The 23856-nt window shown below is 42.9% G+C and overlaps 2 protein-coding genes across 3 annotated transcripts; one reads left to right on the top strand and one right to left on the bottom strand.

Annotated features, from left to right (window-relative positions):
* Window positions 1-17: 17 nt before the first annotated feature.
* Window positions 18-8776, bottom strand: LOC135490912 (dipeptidyl peptidase 1-like). 2 transcript variants are annotated; one of them, XM_064776492.1, is made up of 8 exons: window positions 8598-8776; window positions 7920-8017; window positions 6924-7126; window positions 6545-6703; window positions 5118-5239; window positions 4137-4268; window positions 3545-3716; window positions 18-1813 (listed from the first exon to the last, which is right to left on the bottom strand). In XM_064776492.1, the coding sequence occupies exons 1-8, from the start codon at window positions 8764-8766 to the stop codon at window positions 1495-1497; spliced, it is 1374 nt and encodes a 457-aa protein (XP_064632562.1). In that variant the 5' UTR covers window positions 8767-8776; the 3' UTR covers window positions 18-1494. The 2 variants fall into 2 exon arrangements, with proteins under 2 accessions (XP_064632562.1, XP_064632561.1); XM_064776491.1 differs by having other exon boundaries at window positions 1806-2710.
* A 260-nt stretch (window positions 8777-9036) lies between these two features.
* Window positions 9037-16922, top strand: LOC135490772 (ADP-ribosylation factor-like protein 8B). Its single transcript, XM_064776247.1, has 6 exons — window positions 9037-9213; window positions 9913-9993; window positions 10310-10383; window positions 10716-10877; window positions 11361-11431; window positions 12621-16922. Exons 1-6 carry the CDS (start codon window positions 9091-9093, stop codon window positions 12665-12667), a joined length of 558 nt encoding a protein of 185 aa, XP_064632317.1. The 5' UTR covers window positions 9037-9090; the 3' UTR covers window positions 12668-16922.
* Window positions 16923-23856: the final 6934 nt, after the last annotated feature.

Genomic DNA, 23856 nt, shown 5'->3' with positions numbered 1-23856 from the left:
AAAACAGACACAGCAAATCCTATCAAGTTATTCCTTTATTTCAAAATATTGGGAACATTACAAATGCTATATTTAAGACCCCATCATTGCACAAGCACACTAAAGCACATTTTAGAAATGACAACACTTCAGGACTTTGGAATCGACTTTTTTTAGAAGATACATCGAAATCTTATCGAAGGTTGAAAAATCCAAACACAGGCCACTGAATCAAGTGTCAGTAAGGGGTCACAACATTGTACAATGTAAAAGGGTTTTAGCAGAAGAGGTAGCAAGAAATCAGAAGAGACTGAAAGGCAGGAAATTTCCACTTCAGAAGTTCACCCCCTGTACATCTGTAGTGCATTGATGTACAGGGAGGTGAAGTTGTAAAGTGATAAAAATGCTGAAATTTCTTCCTGACGGAACCTCTGTGGATTCCTTCTCTGTTTTCTACCTTAACCCTTCATTCATGGACATTTAACAATCTTTTAACCCCTTCCTGACCCTTGATTCAGTCGCCTGTGTCCCAATGGAAGTATAAAGACTAACTGAAGGAATGATGATTATTTGCACATTGTGCAAAGTTCCCTGAAGCTGTTTCTGCACAAATAATAAATACTGGTGAACATTTGAATTTTGAAAGCACATTGATGGTTTTGAAACTACAGCACCATACAGATTGGAAGAATTGGCCCCTAAAAAAGATGATATACAGCAAGTACACGTACTTATAAGAAACATAAGGCCGAATTTTTGTTAAACTTATAAATATTTAAGACCCCAGGCCAGCACATAATGATAATCACAGACTTCTTAATCTACTATTAAATGGGATCTCGTACGACCAGCGATTCAGCGTACTTTTAAAGGGTTACTCGTGTCAAATTTCACTATATAATGTTTTAGCTGTTTTTGACAAATGACTACGTCACTTTCTCATAAATCGGTAAGGTTTTCGAATCGAAATGCACATTTTCTAGAAATTGATGGTTTAATCCCGCCCGGACGGCTCGCTTCGATGCTGTTTTCGTTGATGACGTCACAACATGAACATTTTTGCGGTCGCGGTGGTTTACATTCAGCGATTTTATAATAAATCTAATCAAAAATGAAAAATTTGAGCTTTACATTTGTGATCAACAATTAAAAACGGACGTATTTCCGCAAAGTTGTAAATCACATCATAGTTTCACTTTAACATTTTCTCAGGCGTTGGAAATGAACCTTTTTCCTTTCCTGTTTTTAAGTGTGGTGCACATCAGTTAGCTGAAGATTGGGCCTGATGAACATGTGGACAATAGGGCCACTCTTGGGTTCAATTCACAAACTCGATTCTGATTTGATATTGCATCAATTACTGTGATAACGACCGAGGGAATTGTATTGCACAGATGAAATTCGCCCAAAGATACAATTATGGGTTCACCTCAGGTGGAGAATGCTGGTTAAGTCACATACCTCAGCATTTTTAGAGACAATTTTTTTAAATACCGAAATCAGAATTTTTTCATCTTATAACATCGGGAATGATTCAACTGCAATACTCTCAATCGAGCACTCATCAGCGCCTCTGACGATCTTAAAGAATCCATCCTCGCCCCAGGAAGGACCCCAACTATTCTTAACCGTCCAATAATTTGTTCCGTCCTCAGTTCCGTACCCGACGACCACGACTACGTGATTTGTTATCTCCCACGGATTGAAACGATCGTTTAAACCGGTGTGGCGATAGATACCGGACTTATAAGCCATGAAGTCATGGTATACTTGGAACGATACGGCAATGGGGCCGTCGTTTACTAAAGCGCGCCGCATCACCGCTTCGTTACATCTGGAACGAGAGGAACGAAGACAGAGAACTGAGACGAGTGCGGAAATTATTCAAATTGAGCGCATTTTCTGAATTTTTTGGCCAATTTCTTCAGCTGTCTAAAACTGTAAAACAAAATGCTTTGATTAATACCAATTTCTGTGTCAGTCTTCCAACCTCAAATCCGCACATTTTCTTGGAATGGGAAAAAAAAATTTTTATTTACCAGTACCGAAATGACGAGTTCAGATGCAGAGGCGAAAAAAAATACCTAATGAAACCTTTTTTACAACTGATTGCATCATGTTCGCACCAAACATCGGTCTTTCGCGCCAAAAATCAGTCTGGTCTTTTTTGCGCAATCATAAGACTTACTTAATTTATAATATTTTTATATCATTTAAAGGTGTTTAGGAGCATATTTGGCTGCTTTAACCTCCAGAAAATGCTTTAGGAGGGACAAAATACAAAAAATAATAATTTTTAAAATTTTGACTCCCAAAATTGGAAGCCCCAAATTTTGACCCCAACACCCCTAAAAAGTGTGTTTTCAGTGTAACTGAGAAGCCAGTCACTTAGGTCAAATCGTTACATCACAGCATGGGGAAGGATTCGACGGAGATGCTCTCGATAGCACACTCGTCATGACCACGCCTGATTCGGAAGTAACCCGACTCCCCCCAGGTGGTGCCCCAACTGTTTTTGACGATCCAGTATTTCTCCCCGCTAGCTGCGTCCGCACCGTAACCGACCAGGAGAACAGCGTGGTTTGTCAGTTCAAACGGGTTGAACTTGTCCTGAAGGAATGTATGATGGTAAATTCCCGACCGATACTGCATGAAGTCGCTGTAGACTTGGAATGCTACAGCGACTGGCCCGCCGTGGATGAGCGACTTGATCATCTGCTGTTCATTGCAGCTGAAATTTAAATCAGACAGGGTTGATTGTTAGGCCACATGTTTTTTATTTCTTGGTTTACGGGACTGACTGACTTGCTTTTTGGGGATTTTGGAAAAAAAATAAAATCTGAAAATCATCGATTTTTTATTTTATTTTCCACCCGACCCATCATAATTAGATAAAATGATGAGAAATAAAATAAAATCCACTGCATAGAGCAGTGTGATAACCAATGTTTGTGCACTTTCACAACTTATCAGCCATCTAGATGAGGGAAATAGCCCCGACTAAGACATTGCGCCTTGTTCTGAAAAAAAGTGAACTTTGATTCCAGCAGTATTTGGGTAATTTTATTTCTTCCGATCATACATAGCTATTTGGGTTATTTTTATTTTTGATTTTATTTCGACCACCCGACCATACATTTTTAAAAGCTCTTCCCGTAAACCAAGAAATAAAAAACATGTGGCCTTTAGGTTATCAAATATATCACCACCTGCAAAAGGAAAATCGCTGATTTGCTAAGCGCTTAAGTGGTAACGAAGATAAAACGTTGTGACATCACCTCGTGGAAAAGTTGTCCTTTAAAGGCCTACGCCGTTCGTTAAAAATTTGAAATTTGTAATTGAATTGGAAAATTCCAATTGCTGAAATATGTACTGAACATATATTCAAACATTGCCGTTGTGTCGACAGGGACACAAATACTATACTTACCAAGTTTCAGCAAATTTGCATGCATGATAACTACACTACAGCATTGTGTATAAATGCATTTCTATTTTTTGACCCAAGAATAAGTACGAACGGTGTACACCTTTAAGGGAAAATTCCTCCCACAAGAATACTTACGCGCCATAGTAACCCCCGACATAGCGATAATTAGTCGAGTAATGCCGCTTGCATTTCTTGTCAGTTGAGCACGCCCCATCCTTGCCTGTATATGGGTTGCACTTCTCCTCAACAAGCCCAAAGTCCTCAGCATATTTGCCTCCGATGAGGTAGGGAAAACCTCCAGCACAACCTACAAGTAAGAATAAAAGATAAAAAATCAATCATTCATTTACAGGTATCTTGGGTATAAGGATATTTTCAGAACAGCTAATGCATTTTCTATAACAGAAGGCCACCAATCCTGCCCCTTCTCAGTCCACCCTGTCATTTTCTTTGCTCATTTTTAAACTCCCTGCCCTTCCAATTCTTTGCTACACCGTTCACAACATCATTCAGTCATGTCCAAGGGATCATGTACAGTGGAACCTCCCTTAGCGAACACCTTACTATTAAGGACACCATCTCTTTTTAGGAAACTAGTTTTGGTTAAAATTTGGTTGTTTCCATTCAATTTGACCCCTCTAATCAGGACACCTCTCTATCATGGACAGCAATTGTCAGTCTAAAGGGTGTCTTTAATAGAGAGGTTCTACCGGTACTGTATACCCACCTTGTGAATAAGGACTGCACTCAACAATATCCTGAGTGGAGAAAGTGACTTGGACAGTATTGTTGGTCATCACGCGCAGACGGCATTCGTTCATGGCCAAAGACGCAAAGGCATAGCAACTTCCACAGGATGCTGGAAAATGAATATGATATCACTGTGTAAACTGGGAAATTTTCGCTTGCGTTTTAATTTCTTTTCTAATGGGTCTTTTGCTTGCCTTGGCAAAGACATCAGAGTTGTCCACTGAGAGTGGTTCAACTATACCAAACAGTTGATAGATTCTCAACTAACTCTGGTACAACTATACCAAACAGTTGATAGATTCTAGACTAACTCTGGTTCAACTATACCAAACAGTTGATAGATTCTCAACTAACCCTGATTCAACTATACCGAACAGTTGATAGATTCTCAACTAACCCTGGTTCAACTATACCAAACAGTTGATAGATTCTCAATTTACCCTGGTTCAACTAGACCAAACAGTTGATAGATTCTCAACTAACCCTGGTTCAACTATACCAAACAGATGTTAGATTCTCAACTTACCCTGGTTCAACTATACAAAACAGTTGATAGATTCTCAACTAACTTTGGTTCAACTATACCAAACAGTTGATAGATTCTCAACTAACTCTGGTTCAACTATACCAAACAGCTGATAGATTCTCAACTAACTCTGGTTCAACTATACCAAACAGTTGATAGATTCTCAACTAACTCTGGTTCAACTACACCAAACAGCTGATAGATTCTCAACTAACTCTGGTTCAACTATACCAAACAGCTGATAGATTCTCAACTAACTCTGGTTCAACTATACCAAACAGTTGATAGATTCTCAACTTACCCTGGTTCAACTATACCAAACAGTTGATAGATTTTCAACTTACCTTGGTTCAACTATACCAAACGAATGATAGATCTCAACTTACCCTGGTTCAACTATAACAAACAGATGAAGATAGATTTTCAACTTACCCTGGTTCCTGACAGGGGACACGAAATCCTGTCCGTTCATATCCCTCCAGTCAAACGACTCAGGCAGCGTCTCAACTGATGCTTTCAGTTCTTCAGTCACTGGTGCTGGGCGAGGCAAATTACTGCAGAGGAAAAACGTTACGACAATATATCATCTCTTGGTAAGGATATTAAAGATCTTCTTCTTTTTCTGTATAGCGTTTGGTTTTCTTTTAATTCCTATACTACAGAATTAGGCCTATGTCTCTACTAAACCAGGCTCCTGTCTCTTGTTTGTGTCCCCCTTGATACCAAAAGCTTTGTCTCCATTGATGCACTGTTTGGCCATGTGGCCAGTCTCTCAGTGACCCAAAAGGGGCAGTTTCAGTGACCTAGAGGGGGCTGTCTGGAGCACACGTTGGTATTTTAGTTAAAAGTGGCCACCCTTAAAAAACAGAAAACAATGATGGAGACACACTCTTCCAGGGAGAACTATAGGTCTTTAAAATATTTTTTCGGGACTTTGAAATGACTTTTTGGGCCCGTTAATTTTTTAGGTCAAAAAAACTATTGAGGGGGTCATTTTCAACAGAACAATTTCTCTAAATTATTTTGAAAAAACTTAAATTTCCTTTATTTGCCGTTTGCTAGTTTAGGCCTATTGACCCCCATGTGATGTAACAGTGACGTACTCTTATCCCTAATGCCAAGAATTGATAAAGACAAGTCTTAGAAAGAATATTAATCCATGCATAAGACGACATATCGACATGATCGACCACAAAATGAATGACTGAATAAAATACTTTCTTTCAAGAGTTTTATATCATTTCAAATGGGAAGCGAGGTATTTGGTTAGGAGTGTGCCAAAACAAGATACAGTGCCGCCTGTTCCCATATTTTCATACCAAAACAAGATACAGGTAATGGGCAACCCCAGCTTGTTTTAAACAGATCATTGAACTCCACAGGCCTGCACCAATGCCTCGTGTAAACAACAATTGAAGTACCTTTGTGTCATGTGATGGACATCTCTATCAAATTAGGTCAAAGTATTCATACATTTGTTGTTAGGCATAAAAGACTTGACCTGTGACAAAATCATTTACCGGTATTGACACTGTGATGAAAAACAGTTATCAAATTTAGTCTAATTTTTTATATAAATTGCATCTCACAAATTCGAACACTGAAAAAGAAGTAATACAAACCTTTTTCCAAAAGTGAAAATTGAATTTTTGGAAAGTGCCCCTCCAAATGACCCCCCCCCCCCCCCGCTAGAAACACTGTGTTCAAGCATACCGGACTATACACCCAAGGAGAAGAGTCTATTGATTACATTCTTTTTATACAGGGTGTTTCAATATCATTCAGGCATGCTTCTTATCGGCTATACACCGACAGCATTAAATTGCACATTACTCCACCCAAAACTATTCCATACCTACCCCTGAATCTTTGAAGCACGTCCTCCAGCTTTCTTGATCATGTCTTCAATGGTCATCTGGTTGTATTCATCATAAGCCGCGGCTTTCCACGAACTCTGGACGTTGTTAATCTGCTTGATGAAATCATGGTTCACTCTGTAGCGGAAATTAGCCGTGCGTCTGCCAAATAGAATAAACAAAAGCTTAGGAATAACAGACAAATGACGCGAAAAGGGCGGTCGAGAACACAAAATGGCTGTAAAAAAATGTGCGAGAGATCCTACTAGAAAATGGTATGGATCTCAAAAGTCTGGCTAGTATAGATTTGTATTGTTGTACGTGTATAATCCTTTGGCAAAACAGCCTAATTTTCAAATGACTCAATTCATCCCGTACTTACTTCGGATCAGTCACAAATGGTTGGTGGACTTTCGCAGCTACAGCCTGGATTTTCTTGGCATGGAAACATCCCCAGTCTCTTCCCAGCAGGTTGTGCGACCATCCCGGCAAAGTGTCGTTACAGAAGCTTGTCACATGCTCTCCAGTCCCTTCGTATTTTGAGAAGGCAAAAAATTTCCTTCCATTGATGACAACTTCAAAGCCCTAATAAAAACAATTTTCTTAACACGATGCAAAATCATCCAAAAGAAACACATCTTTTTTTGTCAATGATATTATATTACACCCCCCATGACATTTTCATAACTGTACTGAGTTGAGTTGTTTGTGGATTCAGGATCGGTATTCAAATTATCGAGTATGATGATCAGATGGTGTCATGTGATGCCATACTCTGCACTCGGAGGTGTTATACTTCCGGGAGTATTATATTATTTGTTTATTGTCACCTATTTATTTATACAAATAGCCAGCCTTAAGGCTTATGAGACAGTTGTTCGGGCATACGAGTTGTGAGATGTCGTTTCAAGTTCTTACTGCCCATTTCTCATCTCATATGCCCGAATCAAAAAATTTGCAACTTCTTTGGCAAATTCGCCCTTGGTTAACATAATCTGGAGTCTCTCCTCATCGTCACTTGGTACAACAATGTCGATTTTGCTATACAAATGTCTTCTACTGACAGCATACAAAGGGCACACACAAAGAAAGTGGACCTCACTCTCAATGCCATTGTTACACACTGGACAAGTACGCCTTTCCACTGGTAGATTTCTATATCTTCCCAGTTCAATGTTTATTGAGTATTCCTCCTCCACGGCAGGCTGAGCATTTTTTATGTGCCTATGGTTAGGCGCCAACTGGTTTATTGGTCTAGTGACTCTCTCCTCAACCAGTAGTATAGAACAGTAACCAAAAGCATCTTGGCAATGTGAATGTCAGTAACAAAGTTCTTAATGAAATCTGGCTTGAAATCTGATGTAGAGTGACGTCTTACCTGATTGTAGATAAGTGTCCAGAACCCTTGGTTTCCATAAGCATCTTGGGCAACATCCGGGTACATCAAGGTCACAGTGATCTTCTGGGAGATCAGTCCTGCAGAGAAATGATAGAATTAGAACCATTTTTTCTACCTTAAAGGGGCTCTTTAGCAGCAGGTAGGTAGACAAGATAAAGTTACATAAAGCCACCAATAGGGGTCTCTCCCTTCTCACAGTACATCAAAACTATTCATGCTTGTACAAGGAATATGTTCAGTGCTTGATCAAACAGGACCCTGTGCTGTTTTTAGTCACCCGAAGATGGCCAATTACCCCCCCCCCCCCATGCACCTGATCACATCCCCCACCCACCTCCCATGCCCACCCCAAGCCCTTTTCCTAGCCCTGCCCCACCCTTTTGTTAACATATCTCCAAGCCTGCCAACGACGGGGCAATGGCCAACGTCACGTGCATGAGCTGTAGATCACAGATCTGATCTGTGGTTCATGGTGGATGATCAGCAGTTACCCTCTTGCAGTTTCAAAAAGGTCACTCTTGTCAGCAGGCTTTACAAATATGCCCGCATTTTACATCCAGCAGAGCTAGCTGTGCAGTGCAGGAGGAGTGCATGGTCCAACACATGACATGAACAATTAAAAAGAGCAGATGATGAAAATAGGCCTCGGCAACTTACCCATTCTTGTGCAGTTTATTGTGTTGTCATGTCCACCAGAGCACATAGAAAAGGACCATGTTCCTAGCATGTCCATATACGTGCAGTTAGCCGGGGTGTCGGCATTTGTAACCCCCAGAAAACCGAGGAAAAGGAGAGAAATACAAAAAGTAACAGAGCCGCCTGCCATTTTGGGATCATGTGATTTTTTATCTTGTTGCAAAGGAGCATGTGATTGAAATCAGCTGAATTTAAAACTATCATAAACGCACAATAGAAAGATAAATTTCATAATATCTTGACAGATATCGAATTATTAAATGCTACTACATAAATTACTTGAGTTGTATGTGTCAGATTAGTTTGTATTACCGAAATCAAAATTAATCTTCACCCTTTGCAACATGAACGACCTTGACCTTTTACAAAGCGCGTCATGTGACTTCGTCTGTTCGTCATTTTTGACAGGAGACTGTGCATTTTACTTCCTACTTTTTCATCAAATATCTTCAAGATGCTTTCGCTATTTCAACGAATGCTTGATTGGTTCAAGAGTCTATTTTGGAAAGAAGAGATGGAACTCACATTAGTGGGTCTCCAATATTCCGGAAAGACAACATTTGTCAATGTTATTGCGGTGAGCAAAATGAAGCCCCATCCTTCCTGTACAAAACTGTGCAATGCACTGCATAATGCATGTCGGTTTTCTATATGGATTTTGACCTGCCTACTGGCTACTGGGGGCAGTCAAAATGAGTCATCATCATACTTAGATGAATGTATTTGTAATGTTAGTACGATGGTGCTGAGTTGAATGATTTCTGAAATAGTGAAAGTAATTTCCCTTTGTCTCCTTCCCAAAATAATTGTACTGATTCAACGCATGCGTAGGCCTATATGTGACAGAAAAGATGCCAGTTTAAAGATCCTCCCAATGAAAAAAATTAACTCACTTGTTGGGATTAGTGGTTGTGCACTCTGCCTCTGGACCACCTTGCCCTGCGTTCAATCCGCACGCCACCTGACTTGTCTGATGTCAGTGAATTTGCACAACTTATACAGCAAACATCCACCTTGACATCTCAGACCGTGGTTTGAAGTCAGTCCTTGTCCCTGGTCACTGTTGCTGTACTGTTGCCCTTGGCCTTCCATCATCCTCTCCCTCCAACACTCTTTCCCATTCTTAATGAAATTGATGTCCAATCTGTCTTGGCCTTCTTCCTCAGGATAGCTATGGACAAGTTTGTGAGCTATGGCTGTGTCTTCACTTAAATTTTTTTGGTAATGATTATATATATTTCAAAATTTATTGTGATGATGTGTTGTATTATTTCAGTCTGGACAGTTCAGTGAAGACATGATTCCAACAGTAGGGTTCAATATGAGAAAAATCTCTAAGGGAAATGTCACAATTAAGGTAAGCTTTACGCCCAGAAAATCCTGAATGGTCATGTAAGTCAGATCATCAGATTGCAGAGAAAAACTTCTGTGACTGACAGCATTTTTGCCATGGTGCCTGTGTTATGATGATAAAACTTTTACAAAACACATTGCCCCTTTTGAAATAGATTTGCTTTGCCCTCAAATTTTGCCTTGCTGTCCCCTGTCAAAATTCTTAATTGTAATGTTTGAAGTGTTATCCCCGCCATTCTTCTCTAAAAAATGATGAGTAACATCCATATCATTGGTCCAGGCTCTCGCACCTAAAACTTCAATCTAAAAATCTGTTTTAGCTTTGGGATATTGGTGGTCAGCCACGATTCAGAAGTATGTGGGAGCGTTACTGCAGAGGAGTCAATGCCATTGTGTAAGTGTTGGGAGTTGTGTAGGAGGTGAAATTACTTTCTTCTTCTTCATCATCTTCTTCTTTTTCTTCTTTGCGTTCGACTGGTCAAACTTTCACTCCGTTTGTCCTCAAGAACTTGGCTGTGTGACACAAATCTGCGTGACTGTCAGTCCATTTTGGCAACAAATTCGGCTGTCCCAGAGAGTTGGGCCACGGGTGGTGTCCCTTGGCCAGTTTCATCTCAGTTCTTCATCCTGGAGCAAGTCTGAAGCACATTGGCTGGTGTCAGGTCACCAGAGACTTTCACATCTACATCGAGCAGATTACGACAACTGAAATAATTGTCTTTGCAGATACATGGTGGATGCAGCTGATCATGATAAAATCGAGGCCTCTAGGAACGAACTTCATAATCTATTAGACAAACCGCAGTTACAAGGTATCCCAGTGTTAGTCTTAGGTAACAAGAGGGACTTACCGCAGGCACTCGATGAGAAGGAACTTATTGAAAGGATGTAAGTAGAGCGTACTTGACACTATGTCTGTATTTAACCCTTAACTGCCAAATTTGTTTTTGATTTTAAAATTTTCAGATAAACTGTCTGTATTTAACCCTTTAACTGCCAAATTTGTTTTCAATTTGAAAATTTTCAGATAAACTGTTTTTAAAGGACTGTAGCTTGAAACAAAAGAGTTAGATTCGGCTATGGTGGAAGTCAAAGGGTTAATATCAAAAACGTCACTTGTTGTCCACAGGCAGTTGCGACGCTATCAGCGAACAGAGCCAGCAGATTATGTCCACAAAAAGTCCCGTATCTCGCGAGACAGGATTGGTTTTGCCTTCGTTATTTGCCTCATTTGTTGTTTTTTGGTGTAAAAACTATTTTCTTAAATGAACCCTTAAAAGGTACCCAAATGACTCCCTCCCCAGCAGATTCGTTGGGTCACAATGCTAGTGGCGTCAAATCATGAGTAAGATATGATGTCTTTTCTTCCAGGAATTTGTCAGCAGTTCAAGATAGGGAAATATGCTGTTACTCAATATCATGTAAAGAAAAAGACAACATAGGTGAGAAAATTAGCCGACCTAAAGATGGTGAATGAATTGTAGCCCCAGTTATGTTACATGGCTTAACCTCGGGCAGAATTGATATAGCACTGCTTAACCGTGGCCAGAATGGATATAGCACGGCTTAACGGTGGCCAGAATGGATATAGCACGGCTTAACCGTGGCCAGAATGGATATAGCACGGCTTAACCGTGGCCAGAATGGATATAGCATGGCTCAACCGTGGCCAGAATGGATATAGCACGGCTTAACCGTGGCCAGAATTGATATAGCACGGCTTAACCGTGGCCAGAATGGATATAGCATGGCTGAACCTGGGTCAGAATTGATATAGCATGGCTTAACCGTGGCCAGAATGGATATAGCATGGCTTAACCGAGGCCAGAATTGATATAGCATGGCTTAACCGTGGCCAGAATGGATATAGCATGGCTTAACCGTGGCCAGAATGGATATAGCATGGCTCAACCGTGGCCAGAATTGATATAGCACGGCTTAACCGTGGCCAGAATGGATATAGCACGGCTTAACCGTGGCCAGAATGGATATAGCACGGCTTAACCGTGGCCAGAATGGATATAGCACGGCTTAACCGTGGCCAGAATGGATGTAGCACGGCTTAACCGTGGCCAGAATGGATTTCCTTTGAGGTCAACTTGTTGAAGCGTTTGCCCCAGAGCTGGAAGTTAAGCAGTCATCACCCGGGTGGGTGACTGTATTCAGCGTTGGTAAGATGTGTGGCGAGCGCATGGAATACGATGAACCTCAAAACTCAGTAAAACGTGTGGTCTTCATTTGTAAGTTTAACTCCGGGGAGAACCTCCAGTCGCAATTGTATCTCTGGAAAAACGACTGTGGATTTGAAGGATACACTTTTGTCCATGTCTGTCCACTGTTCTTCAAGCGAAACAAGCAATATCTGACCTGCAATTATGATCACATGCAATAAATATCGCTTGTACGTACCTGGGTCTCTCAGCAGGTTCTTGACTTTTGGTAAAGTGACCACCTAAAAGTTACTCAATCAATCAATCAATCAATCAAAATTAACGTATTTAAGGTGCCAGACTCCACAAAATGTGATCAACGACACCTTACTGGGTTACTGGGTCTCTCATCAGGTTCTCAGATCTGGTCAAATTTCTCAGCGTTAAGTCCTGCCTGACTATTCCCTCTTCCTCGTTTCAGATATCACCTTACAGTGGTTAATACAGCACAGTAAATCGGGCCGTTGAGGTGGCACCCCAAGTGTTGTTTCCCAGGTGCACTTCAGAGAAAACTTGCGGAGCAACACAGAAACTAATTTTCCATATAATGTATGCAGCCATTACATAGCTATGGGTGACATTATACATGTATATGTACACAATAGATTATTATGCATGTGACTGCCGAATTTAACCCTTTCACTTGCAAGGAAATGATTGCTAGTGAAAGGGTAAAAAAGAGTTACCTTAACAAAAATCACTTTGGCGTACAATTTTTGGTGGGTTTTATTTTATATGGCAAGCCCAGTCATGATTATCTAAGTCGTAGACAAGTTATTTGATTGAGGTAATTTGATCATTGTGAAGAGAAATGCAAGGGTTATCATCAGTAGAACCTCTCCTTGATATAGAGGTGTCCTGATTACTGAGGTAAACTGAATCCAAATCCCATCATGGCAAACCAGACACATGTCGGACTGAAGTTGAGCCTAAAGTACACCAGGTAATTGGAGAAATTGATGTACTCAGATTTCACAAAAGGCAGACAACAATGAAATAAACAGTGTGACTCTGGGAGATAAATTGGAGAAATTGATGTACTCGGATTTCACAAAAGGCAGACAATGAAATGAACAACCAGTCTGCCCCTACCTGTCCGAGTATAATGCACCTAGTTTTGTTCTGTCTTGTCACATCAGACATAGAGGTTTTACGCCTCAGGGAGCCCACTTTGGGAGGTGTGACTGTATTTGGATGCAACCATGTCGAAAACCAAAGTTTGGGTTCAGAAAAGTAGACTGTTAGGCAGGATTAACATAGAATTCTGGTGTCGTAGGTGAACTGAAATGTGAAACAGATCTTTCGAAATTGCAGTCAAGAGAGGCATCCATGTTTAAAACAACTTGTGTTTGTGCATGAATCGTGAGACGTGACTTGTCTTTTATGGCGATGTTTCTGAAGCTTGCCTCTGGGTTAGAATCCTCGGTTAAAATTAACAATTCCCGATCGGAAATGACGTAGTTTGATCGCATTCAACTATAAATCCATTGAACAGTGGTGCCTCATTAGTCAACCGATGACCTTTTTTTGGGGTGTGATCGGGGATTCTAAACTCGTTCCGAATCCTCTGTTGCCAGCGGCCTTATATTCACTTGCAAGAATTGAGGAAATACACTGATTTTTCAACCTCCCCCAGGAAAATACCAAACATTGATCAATATTGATAGATACACGTTGTAGTTAAAATTTGTCTCGATAGTAATTTCAGTATCTTAGTTGAAAGCTAACCTCGGTCCTTCCAAGGGTAAAAAGTGCTGACTCATCATTTCGTGTGACCACGGCTAGTCATGACGTTATAATGAAATACATCTTTCATTGTGATGCTTATCATTGCACGCATGTTGCCAAGAATAAATAAAGGCAAATATTTCTTAGTTTTTGATGTTACACGTCTTAATCGGATAGAAAATTGGGGTTACAACGTTGATATTTCTAGAGTTTAAATAAAGCGTCTATCCGATTTTATATCTTGCTGTGGTGTTTTTAAGTAGTGTGTAGAATTTCTGTATCTGATTCCTGATAATTACATCATTCAAAGTGCTTGTTAGAGATAAATCTTTTTTTCATGCCTTCGAAAATAATCGAATGGCAGGTAAATACCCAAATATGTGACGCGCCATGACGAAACAAGTCGCATGTCGCTCCGAGCTTGACAGGTTGAGACGGACTGGTTGTTCATTTCACTGTTGTCTGCCTTTTGTGACATCTGAGTACATCAATTTCTTCTATTATGTCCTGGTGTCATTTTAGGCTCATCTTCTGTGCGACATGCAACTCATTTTGTCGTGGTGGGTCATATATACCCTTCTCTTTGGTGGGTCACATATGACCCTCCTTCTGCTTGTGTGAAATCCAGATAGCAGTTTAATCTCTAAATTGCACCGCTCTTAATTTATTAATTGCATTTATTAATTATCATGGACTTGTAGTTTTTCTCAAATAGTCGTGGACGCTCTGTTCTGCAACTGCGCTATAGAGTAGTATAATCAAAAATGTATGAGACTCACTTGAATATTTTTGCTATAATGCAATTGTCATTTAGTAACTTATATCCCCCTCCTCAAGGATAGGCAAGATACAGATTCATACATGTAGCTGCCGATTATTTAGAGTGCAACTTATACCCCCCAAGGGTAGGCAAGATTCCGCTATGCAGCTTTGTCAATGCTTAATAGAGAGGTGTCCGCTAAGGGAGGTTCCACTGTACTTAAATCTTACATTTCGCATACAGAGTTGTCAACTATTTACTGGCGAATGTTTTGATTTTATAGTTCATTATGGATGTAGCAAATATGTAAGTCATTTTCATCCAATTTCATTGACCTACAGCATGTCTCAGAAAACAATCAGAATAAATGAATTTTGGTCGAATGTTTCTGTGCCATGGTGTGGAATGTGATAACATTTATAAAGCATTCCAGTTTCTGCCATGTACTATAACCACCAAATTTTCAAAGGTGTTCGGTTTTTTCAGATTTCACAAGTATAACCTTGCTTTGCAAAACAAGAAGTTGGCAAAAAAATTTGATGTACCAATTTACATCGTCATTTATAAAAACAACGCTAATTGTGTTTCCGCTGAGTCAAAACTGTAAAGTAGACTCTCTTTTGCTACGATAATAAGTTTGAAGAGGCTATAGTCACGGACATTCCCTATCGAAAAAGAGAGATTTCTCTCACTGCGACATCACCATGACAACATGATGATTAGTACAAAAGTACAAAATACAACAGTTCTGTTTACGCGCAATCTTTCCAAAGTGGCAGGAAAATTTCAATTCTAACTCATCGAATGATAAATTTCGGCAGCAGGTACAGAATTTACCGCAAATTGAGTCTTGGGTTTGGCGGTTTGACATCTCTGCCGCTTTATATGGGCAGAAAAATTCTTCACATCAGTTCGAGGATTATCTTTAGTTTAAAATGCCTTTATAGACGACTCTTAGTCGACTGCTCTTGCTGTAGCCACCTGAGTCGTGTGCAACCGGCGGTGTTGTGATGCGCATTTTGGGATCAAAGTTGTCGGCCACCTTGTGGCAATGTATGGAACTAGATTGTGTCCTCGCATAATCGTTGCTGTAACTGTATGTATTTATACGATGAAATTACGAACTGATTGTAATCATTATTTAAACTCTACTGTAAATATTTCAACTTCGTGAAATTTTGTAAGTTGTCAGTTTCAAGACATACCGGTAGGCCTTATGTGTTGTGCTAGATAGATATCTGTGCAATAAAATAAAACTATTTGTCACCAATGTTTTTGCCTAGAACCGATAGTACCGGTTTCGACAGGCCATTGTCTTCTAATATAAACCATTCCTATGATTTTGATGATGCCTTCAGAGACTCACGAAGGGGTTTTGTAGCAAGACAAAGTCGTAATCTTCCGATTTGGTCTGTGATCCAGATTTAGTTTTCTCCACAGTCCTGCTAGGCCTGACTGAAGTATTCACTGGCATTTTTTGCTCGGGATGAATGACTATATGGAGGATCCTTGTACCAAAACATGTGGGAAAGTCTGGTTTTTTGGTCGAAATGTGAAACCCACACTAAGCAAATGAAAGGCAGAGTGTAAAAAAGAATGACATACACTAATCGATCGTAAATACTTAAAGTCTGGCTATTCTGATCAAATTCATTATCCATATGTGTGCATGGAATATTTGATATTTGCTATTGTGCTGATATTTTTGTGGTAAAGATGTGCTCTTCATTTCCATTACTGATGAATTCTTATGAATTTCATTCAAGATGCTGACCGTTAATTTGTATATAGTTATTACGTTCCTGTATAGTCAGTCGTAGGTTCCTATCTGATTTTGATGTCATGGTTAATATCTGTTTATTTAAGCCAGAAAACACCCATTGGAAATTGCGGGAAGTCGTGTTATAGCATCCAATGGGGCCACAACTCCACCAAATTCTTGTCACTTTCCCAGTGCCGAAATGGCCTTGAAAATTCATAGTGTTGGAAACCTACTACCTTGTTGATATCCTTGCCAACCATTCAAAACTGGATCCATCCTGTTTCAAATCAACACTAAATTAGGCCAGAATCCTGCGCTACACACGGGCTGAATCAACTTTGTGTACAGGTGCTGTTCATGCAGGCACTGTTCGTGCAGACACTGTTCGTGCAGGCACTGTTCGTGCAGGCACTGTTCGTGCAGGCACTGTTCGTGCAGACACTGTTCGTGCAGGCGCTGTTCGTGCAGGCGCTGTTCGTGCAGACACTGTTCGTGCAGGCACTGTTCGTGCAGGCACTGTTCGTGCAGACACTGTTCGTGCAGGCGCTGTTCGTGCAGGCGCTGTTCGTGCAGACACTGTTCGTGCAGGCACTGTTCGTGCAGACACTGTTCGTGCAGACACTATTCGTGCAGGCGCTGTTCGTGCAGGCGCTGTTCGTGCAGGCGCTGTTCGTGCAGGCGCTGTTCGTGCAGGCGCTGTTCGTGCAGGCGCTGTTCGTGCAGGCGCTGTTCGTGCAGGCACTGTTCGTGCAGGCACTGTTCGTGCAGGCACTGTTCGTGCAGGCACTGTTCGTGCAGGCACTGTTCGTGCAGGCACTGTTCGTGCAGGCACTGTTCGTGCAGGCACTGTTGGTGCAGGCACTGTTCGTGCAGGCACTGTTCGTGCAGGCACTGACAGATCAAACCTCGGCTTTTGCACTACTGCACACAAGACCAGTTTTAACAAACTGTGAAGGCCTTTAAAGGATGTGATCATTTCGAATGGCTGTTGTAATAAGACCACAAGGAGGAAAGGTATTGGTGTCTGTGGCTGATCTAAACCGTGCTGAGAGTGGTCAATGGTTCATTACACGCAAAAAATTACCACTCGAATTTGACTAATTTCACATAGAAAGTACATCAGTTGAACAAAATGTATTCTCCCCTGTCTGAAAACACTCAAATTGTCAAAAACTGACAGTATATATAAGTACAAACACAGGTTTTCTGTCCAAAACCATCTCTCATTCATATCACCCACTTTTCTCTGCAAGGAGAGAATCGTGTTTAAAACAGCTCCAGTGTTTTTGGATACATTTTCTGACCGACAGTCGAGGCCAAGGTTTCAAACTGAGTTGAGATCCGGCCCAGGTGTTCGAAGCAGTTTTTGTCACTGACGCTGGTGTTAACTGAAGTTTAAGGGTGTAAACTGAAGGATATTACGCCAAGTGAAGTGAAAACCAGTATTGGTGACAAAATTTGTTACAAACAATTAGGCCCAGGAAATAGGATGCTGCATGCTTTGTGGAACACCCTGTGTCCTACATTAGTGTACAATATGTACATGAAGTCTCTTCGCGTGACACGATGATTTTGTAACTATAAGTGTATTATCGAAAAAATTTCATTATGTGAATACAATATTTGTGTAATATGAAATAAAAGCTAGGTGTTACTATATGTATAAATTATTGTTCTTGACATTTATGACACTACAGGGTGAACCTCAAAAAGCGAAACCCATGGAGAAAAGCGTATAATTCCCAAAGTATAGGTTTTTAAAAACTAGTCTAGTCGGTCAAGACCATACAGAATTTGGCCTGGCAGCTCCACTGTCTTCCAAACACGGAGATAAACGAGGCAGTCACAAGCCTGGTGGCTCAACTGTCTTCACAACATGGAGAGAGATGAGACAGCTATACAACCAGGCAGAATCAGGCCTGGCAGCTCCACTGTCTTCCAAACACGGAGATAAACGAGACAGTCACAAGCCTGGTGGTTCAACTGTCTTCACAACACGGAGAGAGATGAGACAGCTATACAACCAGGCAGAATCAGGCCTGGCAGCTCCACTGTCTTCCAAACACGGAGAGAAACGAGACAGTCACGAGCCTGGAAGCACCACTGTCGTCACAACACGGAGAGAGGGACGAGACAGGTATACAACCAGGTAGAATCAGGCCCGGCAGCTCCACTGTCTTCTCAACATGGAGAGAGAGACGAGACAGTCACTAGCCTGGCGGCTCCACTGTCTTCTCAACACGGAGAGAGAGACGAGACAACTATACAACCAGGCAGAATCAGGCCATGCAGCTCCGCTGTCTTCCAAACACGGAGAGAAACGAGACAGTCACAAGCCCGGTAGCTCCATTGTCGTCACAACACGGAGAGAGAGACGAGACAGCTATACAACCAGGCAGAATCAGGCCATGCAGCTCCGCTGTCTTCCAAACACGGAGAGAAACGAGACAGTCACAAGCCTGGCGGCTCCACTGTCGTCACAACATGGAGAGAGAGCCGAGACAGATATACAACCAGGCAGAATCAGGCCATGCAGCTCCGCTGTCTTCCAAACACTGAGAGAAACGAGACAGGCACGAGCCTAGTAGCTCCTCTGTCGTCACAACACGGAGAGAGAGACGAGACAGCTATACAACCAGGCAGAATCAGGCCATGCAGCTCCGCTGTCTTCCAAACACGGAGAGAAACGAGACAGTCACAAGCCCGGTAGCTCCACTGTCGTCCCAACACGGAGAGAGGGACAAGACAGGTATACAACCAGGCAGAATCAGGCCATGCAGCTCCGCTGTCTTCCAAACACGGAGAGAAACGAGACAGTCACCAGCCCGGTAGCTCCACTGTCGTCCCAACACGGAGAGAGGGACGAGACAGGTATACAACCAGGCAGAATCAGGCGATGCAGCTCCGCTGTCTTCCAAACACGGAGAGAAACGAGGCAGTCACGAGCCTGGGAGCTGCACTGTCTTCACAACACGGAGAGAGGGCCGAGACAGCTATACAGCCAGGCAGAATTAGGCCATGCAGCTCCGCTGTCTTCCAAACACGGAGAGAAACGAGACAGTCACAAGCCCGGTAGCTCCACTGCCGTCACAACACGGAGAGAGAGACGAGACAGGTATACAACCAGGCAGAATCAAGCCATGCAGCTCCGCTGTCTCCCAAACACGGAGAGAAACGAGACAGTCACAAGCCTGGTATCTCCACTGTCGTCACAACACGGAGAGAGAGACGAGACAGCTATACAACCAGGCAGAATCAGGCCATGCAGCTCCGCTGTCTTCCAAACACGGAGAGAAACAAGACAGTCACAAGCCCGGTAGCTCCACTGCCGTCACAACACGGAGAGAGGGACGAGACAGCTATACAACCAGGCAGAATCAGGCCATGCAGCTCCGCTGTCTCCCAAACACGGAGAGAAACGAGACAGTCACAAGCCTGGTATCTCCACTGTCGTCACAACACGGAGAGAGAGACGAGACAGGTATACAACCAAGCAGAATCAGGCCATGCAGCTCCGCTGTCTTCCAAACACGGAGAGAAACGAGACAGTCACGAGCCTGGTAGCTGCACTGTCTTCACAACATGGAGAGAGAGACGAGACAGCTATACAACCAGGCAGAATCAGGCCATGCAGCTCCGCTGTCTTCCAAACACGGATAGAAACGAGACAGTCACAAGCCTGGCGGCTCCACTGTCGTCACAACACGGAGAGAGAGACGAGACAGCTGCAACCAGGGCGACTCAGGCCTGGCAGCTCCACTCTCTTCACAACACGGAGAGAGACTGAACTAGACTGAATAAACGGCCTCCCTCCACCGTCTTTCAAGGACGTTAGGGAGATGAGTCGGCTACTATCAGGCCGAATCAGACCAGGCAGCTCCACAAACACGGTTGAGAGAGACACGACAGTCACAACCAGACCGAATACGTCTCGCCAATATGGTGAAACCTATCACTCAGTAGCATACAGACCGCAGTTTGCCTGATACCTTCAGTGTCTTGCAGGCACAGTGAGAGAAACTACAACCAGTCGAATCAGGCATGGCAGCTCTACTGTCCTCACAGCACGGTGAGAGACGATCCAGGCCGGATCAACCCTGGCAGCTTCACCATCTTCGCAACACGGTGAAAAAGACGAAACAGGCCTGGCAGCTCCACTGTCTTCCCTTCACGGCAAGGGAGACAAGACAGGCACAACGAGACGGAATACGGCCAACCTCCACCGTTCTGCAATAAAGGTGAGAGAGATAGATAGTTACAACCAGACGGAATAAGGACGGGGAGCACCACTGTCTTCCCAACATGGTGGTCTTGCAAACACCGTGAGAAAGGTGAGGCAGTCACTACCTACCTACCTACCTACCTGCCCTATTCGGGAAAAATATTAGCGGAACATATTCCTGAGGCATTCTCACTTGAGATGTTAGTACTCCTCGAGATTCATAACCAGACATAATTCAGCCAGGTACCTTCACAGGTGAGAGAGATGACACAGTCAAAACTAGAACGAAATGTGCCTGGTACCTCAACCGTTCTGCCAGCATGGTGAGAGAGATGAGACAGTCACAACCAGATTAAATAGGGTCTGCTGCGAACATCATGCAAACACGATGAGAGAGAGGAGTCAGCTACCACCAGCTCGTATAAGGCCTGGCACCTCCACTGTTTTGCCAATATGATGAAGGAGATGAGACAATCACAACAAGGCCGAATAGGTTAACTTATACCGTCTTGCGTACACGAGCTGAGCGCGAAGAGGCAGTCGCAGGCCTACAGAATAGGGCCTGGCAACTCCACCGTCTTGCCAATATGGAGAGGCAGACAAAACACTCACAACCAAACTAAATACGGCCTACTTCCACCGTCTTGTAAACAGGTTGAGAAGAGAAACTCACAGGCAGACCAAATTATTACCCCTGGCAGCTCCACTGTCTTCCCAAAACGTTGCGACAGACAAGACAGTCACAACCAGACTGAATACGGCCTACATCCACCGTCTGTCTTGTTGACACGGTGCGAAAGATGAGACAGGCACAACCTACTTTGGTGGGGACTGGTATAACACAGTCACCTACTTACATTAGTAGCCAGCCTTATAAGGCTTACAGGACACAATCTGTATGGTTGTGACTGTCTTGTTGCGCTCAACGTGGATGCTAGATGGTAGCGGTAGGCACTATTCAGTCTGGTTGTGATTGTCTTATCATCTTAACCGTGTTTTGGAAGACAGTGGAGTTGCCAGGCCGAATTCGGCCTGGTTATGACTGTCTCATCCCTCACACTTTGCTGCCCGACAAGACGGTGAATGTATCCTGCAAAATACGGTCTACTTGTGACTGTTTCATCTCTCTCACCATATTGACAAGACAGTGGGCCTGCCACACTTCATTCTGTATGGTTGTGACTCTTGTGCTCAAGCTGTAAGCAAGACGGTATCAGTCCGATTGTAATTGTTCCATCTACTTCATAATGCTTGCAAGACAGTGGAGGTGGCAGGCCCGATTCGTTATGGTTTTGGCTGCCAAGCCCAACTCGGTCTGGCTGTGACTGTCGCATCAGTCTAGCGGTGAATGCCTCATCTCTCCCAACCTGTTTGCAAGACGGTGGAGCTGCCAAGCCCAACTCGGTCTGGCTGTGACTGTCGCATCAGCCCAGCGGGGACTGTCTCATCTCTCCCACTGTGTTTGCAAGTCGGCGGAGCTGCCAGGCCTGATACGGTCTGGCTGTGACTGTCTCATCTCCCCATCATGTTTGTAAGTCAGTGGACCTGTAGGCCTAATTTGGTCTTGCTTTGATTGTCTCATCTCTCTCACCCTGTTGGCAAGTCGGTGAATGCTGTCTGACTGTGACTGTCTCATCTCTCCCAGCCTGTTTGCCAGTCGGTGGAGCTGCCAGCCCAATTCAGCCTGGTTGTGATTATCTGATCTCTCCCACCGTTTTTGCAGGTCAGTGGTGCTGCCTGGCCTAATTAGATTTAACTGTGACTGTCTAATCTCTCCCAGCCTGTTTGCAAGACAGTGAAGGTGCCAGGCCTAATTCAGTCTGGCTGTGACTGTTTCATCAGCCTAGCGGTGACTGTCATTTCTCTCACCGTGTTTGCAAGCCATTTGAGATGCCATGCCTAATTCGGTTTGGCGGTCTCATCTCTCTCACCCTTTTGCAAGACGATGGCGTTGCCAGGCCTAACTAGGTCTGGCTGTGACTATCTCATCTCTCCCACTGTATTTGCAAGTCAGCTTAGCTGCCTGGCCCAATTCGGTCTGGCTGTGACTCTCATCTCCCCATCATATTTGTTAGTCAGTGGACTTGCCAGGCCTGATTTGGTCTTGCTTTGATTGTCTCATCTCTCCCATCGTGTTATTCTGTCTGGTTGTGACTGTCTCATCCCTTTCCCGCTGTTTTGAAGACTGGTGCTGCTAGGCAAAGTGTTGTCTGGTTTTGGCTGTCTCGTCTCTCTCATCGTACTTGCAAGTTGATGGAGGGAGGTTGTATTCAGTCTGGTTGTGACAGTCTTGTCCCTCTCAAAGTGTTTGGAAGACAATGGACTGATTCTTTCTGGTTGTGACCGCCTCCTCTCCCTCTTTGTGTTTGCAAGTCGGTGGAGGTAGGCTGTATTCAGTCTGGTTGTGACTGTCACGTGTCCCTCACCCTGTTGGGAAGACGGCGGGGCCGACAGGTCAAATTCTGTCTGGTTGTGTCGGTCTCATCCCTCTCACCCTGTTTTGAAGACAGTGGAGCTACCAGGCAAAGTTTTGTCTGATTTTGGCGGTCTGTCTCGTCTCTCTCACCATGTTTGCAAATCGATGGAGGTAGGTTGTATTCAGTCTGGTTGTGACTGTCTCGTCTCCCTCACTGTGTTGGGAAGACAAGAGAGCTGACAGGCCAAACTTGGCCTGGTTGTGACCATCTCATTTCCCCCAACGTCTGATTTACAAGGATTTGAACACACAAATGACTTTTTTGATTTTCATACTTTATTGCATTTACATTTAGCTGTAAACTTTACAACATTACTTCAATGAGAGGTGTCCGCTGAGGGAAGTTTTATTGTAAATCTAAGTTAGATCCATCGTTTATCAAAACGTTCAGATTATAATGAAATGGCCAGGGCCATTGTGCTCACCTCATGTGGAGGAAAGATGGATAAAGAGCATGGTATTGTGTCATGTAGTGTTAGGTTTGATGTAGGTCCAAGCAATTACAATTTCCCCAAAATGGCCAATTTACAGTACATTCGACCTCTGTGACCTTGAAAAGTAGGTCAAATCAAAGAAGACCCGGGTGACACATTGAATGGTTGTTAGAATTAGATGTACCTATGATATAAAATTGGTGCCAATCGGGCAAGTCATTATTAGGAATAATGGCATTTTGAAGAATTTAGGATTTGGCCCCCTCCCTGGAGGT

This window comes from Lineus longissimus, chromosome 7, assembly GCF_910592395.1.
Source record: "Lineus longissimus chromosome 7, tnLinLong1.2, whole genome shotgun sequence".
Lineage (NCBI taxonomy): Eukaryota > Metazoa > Nemertea > Pilidiophora > Heteronemertea > Lineidae > Lineus > Lineus longissimus.
The sequence above is the reverse complement of the archived record's forward strand: the minus strand, read 5'-3'. Positions and strand labels throughout refer to the sequence as shown.

Bases quoted from the DNA above. Each gene is read 5' to 3' on its own strand.
- LOC135490912 (XM_064776491.1), bottom strand. From the start codon at position 8,766: ATGGCAGGCGGCTCTGTTACTTTTTGTATTTCTCTCCTTTTCCTCGGT. The intron at 4,269-5,117 runs GTAAGTTGAAAA...TTCATTTTCCAG, and splicing joins GTCCCCTGTCAGGAACCAGG to CATCCTGTGGAAGTTGCTAT. The intron at 3,717-4,136 runs GTGGGTATACAG...TCTTACTTGTAG, and splicing joins GTGCAGTCCTTATTCACAAG to GTTGTGCTGGAGGTTTTCCC.
- LOC135490772 (XM_064776247.1), top strand. From the start codon at position 9,091: ATGCTTTCGCTATTTCAACGAATGCTTGATTGGTTCAAGAGTCTATTT. The intron at 9,214-9,912 runs GTGAGCAAAATG...GTATTATTTCAG, and splicing joins CATTTGTCAATGTTATTGCG to TCTGGACAGTTCAGTGAAGA. The intron at 9,994-10,309 runs GTAAGCTTTACG...AATCTGTTTTAG, and splicing joins AGGGAAATGTCACAATTAAG to CTTTGGGATATTGGTGGTCA.